The 4,407-nt window shown below is 48.9% G+C and overlaps 1 protein-coding gene across 1 annotated transcript; it reads left to right on the top strand.

The window, feature by feature from the left end:
• Nucleotides 1–1,766: 1,766 nt before the first annotated feature.
• Nucleotides 1,767–4,101, top strand: CUNH8orf33 (chromosome unknown C8orf33 homolog). The gene is made up of 5 exons (XM_008834370.3): nucleotides 1,767–2,068; nucleotides 2,152–2,463; nucleotides 2,597–2,681; nucleotides 2,801–2,947; nucleotides 3,245–4,101. The coding sequence occupies exons 1-5, from the start codon at nucleotides 2,063–2,065 to the stop codon at nucleotides 3,382–3,384; spliced, it is 690 nt and encodes a 229-aa protein (XP_008832592.1). The 5' UTR covers nucleotides 1,767–2,062; the 3' UTR covers nucleotides 3,385–4,101.
• The last annotated feature ends 306 nt before the right edge of the window (nucleotides 4,102–4,407 follow it).

Here is a 4,407-nt window from a genome sequence, read left to right as displayed (position 1 = left end):
AGTGCTTTTAACCACTGAACCACCTCTCCAGTCCCTCATGTATTTTTTTTTAAAAAACATGATCTTACTATGTAGCCCAAGTTGGTTTTGGACTTGAGATCTTCCTGTCTCAGTCTCCTGCAAACTGGGATTATAGGCATGTACTACCGTGCTCAGCTCTGCATGTATGAAAACTTGATGTATATCCTAAAGAGACCAGAGAAGCAGGCCCAGGAAAGATTTAGTGGAAACTAGTGCATTTCAAGAGGTGGGTGATAATGAGAACAGCCAAAGAATGGTTTCTGGGGTAATTGTGAAGATGTTGGGGAATTACATGAAGAGGTGAGCAAGGCTGGTGGACCAGTGGTTGCAGAGCAGAGTGAGATCTGTAAACAGTTGCTTATGTAGGATTTTTAAAGCATGTGCTAGATGTATAGTCTGGCTAAGGATTTTGGATTGTATCCTAGAGATGGAAGATTTTTAGTAGGTAGGTGGAGAGGGCAAGCTGAGCATTAACATGCATGCATTAGCTCTCTGTCCAGACTGGCTGCTTCAAGTTCCTATGACTTTGACTTATCCCACAGTGATGGAATGTAACCTGGAACTGTGAGCCAAATAATCTCTTTCTCCTTTAAATTGCTTTGGTCAGGGTATTTTATCAAATCATCAGGGAAACAAAACTAAGAGTGTTTCTGGACCAATTTAGAGGGTGATTCAGTCAGAACTGGGGTGTGGGGGGAGTGGGGGGTGAGGGTGTTGAATCTGGAACTTAGTACCTAAATCTCCAGTCTCCCACTCCAAAATGGTGGCCTTGAAATCTTTTGATATTCCTCCCCTACTAGTTTAAGCAACTTCATGAGACCTTGCACTAAAAACTCTCTGCAACACTGTTGCTAGATTCCTGATCTCCAGAAACTAATAGTAATCTGTTATACTGCAGTAACCAACTATCTGTAATGACCAAGCCACCCTCAGACCTCCCAGTATAGGCAGCCAATACTTCCCACTCTATTGTCTTCAGGAAACACCAGTTTTTATCTATTCCCTTGATAGAACATCAGATACCTCAGGAGACACCACTCATCAGACAACCATCCACCCAACCTCTGGTCCACCTGAAGCCTCTCCCATCTCACCTCTGCCCTTAGGGATTTCCTTTCAATTATGAAGCCTCCAGGGAAGTGGCATCCTGGTCTTAGATTGTCCTCCACCCACTTCCCAGCCTTCTCATCCAAATGACCAGCAATACTTCTGTTCCTGAAACCCTTCCATTCTTCTCACTCACCTGCCCCATTCATCCTACACACTACACACTCATGTGCACCACTTGTCATTTACAGCAAGTTTCCATTGTGCTTAGAGTGAAACCGAACTCTGTATTAGTCTACGAGGTACTGCAAAGATCCCGTCTCCTACTCTTAACTGTGCTCACTGAGACGCCTATCCCTACGCTGTTGTCAAGTGGTTCCAAGGGTTCTCCGCCAGAGACGTCCTCCTCACTGACTGTCCTTCCGAAGCTGTCCCCACGGTCCCCTGTGTGACATAGGTGATCTCTGCGAGGCACTCCCTTTAGAACTTTGTCCTGACCTCCAGGAAGGCCTGAAGCACAGGCCGAGCTCCGCTAACATCACCAGGAAACTCCTGCTAAGACTCTCAGTTGGCCTCTGGTAGGAGCCACTAGGGTGCCACAGCTCTAGGTGAGTCGTAGCGGAAGTGGGTCTTTTCCTTGCTCCAGGGCTCGCTCAAGCTTCTGCTCCGCTCCACCTCCGGGCTTGGTGCCGAGCCTCTGAGAGGTCCATACCCTAGCCTTAGAACTGTGCGGGGGACACCGTTCCTATGCGGGGTCGTCGTCCGAGCCTCCATGTTTGGCTCTGTGTACTTTGACGGGATCCCGCGAGCTATGCTCAGGCCGTAGTGCTCCAGGCACCCCTAATGCTTTCCGCCGCTCCCTGAGCACTGATCCCGCCACACAGCCAGGTCCTCCGCGCTTCCTGCGGAACTCTGTGTGGTAGACGTGTTTCCTGAGGAGCGAGTTCACAGTGGTACTCAGATCTTACACAAGTTCCGACAACAGCTGCGGCGCATGGCGGTGAGCTGTGGGGACAAAGTGCTTTTAGCGAGGTCTGGTTGTGGGGGCCCCTTGTGACTGTCGTCCTACCGCACTTTCTCCAGGCTCTAGGAGAGGCTTCTCGAGAGACACTGACAGCCTCAGGCCCGAGCACCCAACGCGTTCCCCGCAGACTGCAGCTCCCCGGGTCGGTCTCCGGCGTCTTGAATCCCTCTGCCTGTATCAGCTCAGTGCAACCTACATGCTTAGACGCCGCTACCACAGCACACCCGGTAGGCGATGAAGGCAGCATAGCCTCGAGGAAGAAAAAGAAAAAGAAAAAGAAAATCCCCAACAAGGCTTCTTTGGCAAATGGAGACGAAAAGACCTTCGAGAAGCCTGCCCCAGAGGAAGCCCTCCACTGTTCCGAGGCCCAGGCAAGGCAGGGTGGGATCTTTGCGAGCTTTCTGTGTGCTAGTCGGCTCGCTGGTGTGGTCTGGGTCTGCGGAATTAAGGCACTGGAGGGAAAGGGAGTGGACTGCAGGGCCTAAGTCCTCGTTTCCATCACAGGCAGAGCAGCTGGCGCGGGAGCTGACTTGGTGCGTGGAGCAGCTGGAACTGGGCCTCAAGATGCAGAAACCGACCCCGAAACAGAGTGAGGAGCCCTTCTGTGTAGTTAGGGGAATGTAAATGGGACAGTAGCCTGCTGATGTTGCTAAGGGATGGTAGGTGGTAGGAAGTGAGTGTTCACCAGTTCTTTATTTTTATCTGCAGAAGAGCAGGCTGTTGGGGCAATCCGAACCCTGCGCAGTGAAAGAACACCCTTGCCCCGGAAGAGGCAGTTGATGCGCTCCTTGTTTGGGGACTACAGGGCTCAGATGGAGGCCGAGTGGCAGGGGGCCCTGCGGGCTCTAAGGGCTGGTGAGGCGCTTGAAAGTGATTGATTCATTACATCAACTCGAAAGAGATAGGGAGAAGCCCAGAGCAGCAAGATTGGTGCGGGAGGTGATGGCTCTGGGAAGCCTAAACAGGGAGAAAGTATATACTCTTGGGGGTTTTGGGGTAGGAAAAACCAACTCACTTGTCTTGGCTTTCTCCATTACTTTGTAATTTTGAGAAGTTAATAAATTTGCAGTTAAGTTGTGTGGGCATTATAGCAACATGGGTAATTTTAACCATTACTAGGTTCTGACTTTCTGCTCCCCCTTCCCCTGACAGCTACCCATTCAGCCCAGGTAAAGCCTGTAGGTGAGGCCACCAGAAAGAAGAGTGGAAGAGTCTGCCATCTTCGTCCAAAAGGAAGAGCCAAGGCCACTCCGGACGTTACTAAGGAAGAGTTTAGGTTCAATTTCTTGTAGACTTTCTCACATTCTGGAGTAGCCCTCCTCCAGGGTGATGTGGGGATTTGTCTATGTGAAGGTTCTTTCTAAGGAATTCTCTCAGCAGAAGTGAGGTTGGTTTGTCCCTGGCTGGTCTCTATATATGAAGCTGCTGGGCAGTTGTGAGAATGTCAGATGGAACTTTATTTTTTTTGAGGAAATGTTCTGTCAGAAGAGAGATGCATTTAGAAATTCTTGTAAGCCTCATGAGTGTTGAGTGGGATGTAGAAAGAAATTTGTTCTCTAGTCTCCAGGATTTGATTAAGTAGCTATTGGTGATTGTTGTATAGCAATTTCCTCTGAGATAAAACATTCCTTGGAGGGAAGCTCATTAAATTTAGCAAGTAAACAATTCAAAAGCTTTGGCTCTTACCCTGCACATGTTGTAGAAACATAAAAATGGTAAATATGGGCCTGCAGTGGAGAATGGTGTTACTGTTATTGAAGGCATTTTCAAAAGTGTCAAGGAGCACTGATGACTGCTAAAGCCCATGGCCCTCAGCGCAGAAGCCTGTTCCGCCAGAGCCAAGCTGGCAGTGTTCTGATTGTGTATGTCTGTGCTCCAGGTACATCTGGGCCCAGGCAGCAGAGTCACCCTCTATATGCTTGGTTTTGTCGTCTTGTGAGTGTGCTTAATAAGTAAAAAATAAAGACAAATGTCTCTATCAAAAAAAAAAAAAAAAAAAAAAAAGCTTTGAGAACACTGGATGTGGAGGTTTACACTTAGTTCCAGCACTGCAGAGGCAGAGGCAGAGGTAGGCATATCTCTGTGAGATCTAGACCAACTGGGGCTACAGGGAGACCCTGTCTCAAAAAGAAAAAGTTTCAGGAACTCCCTGAAACTGACTAGATTCAGTGGGTTCCTCCCTCCCCAAGCCTTTATAAGCAGTAGGGACTGCTCAGAAACTCTCAAACCATCTGAGCTGCTTAGAAGACTTTCAGATCAGCAGAGCTGCTTGGCAGAGGCACTCCAATCTGTTGAGCTGGCTGCAAGTTGTTGTG

The sequence above is a fragment of the Nannospalax galili genome, unplaced genomic scaffold (assembly GCF_000622305.1).
Source record: "Nannospalax galili isolate Female #2095 unplaced genomic scaffold, S.galili_v1.0 scaffold717, whole genome shotgun sequence".
NCBI lineage: Eukaryota > Metazoa > Chordata > Mammalia > Rodentia > Spalacidae > Nannospalax > Nannospalax galili.
The sequence above is the reverse complement of the archived record's forward strand: the minus strand, read 5'-3'. Positions and strand labels throughout refer to the sequence as shown.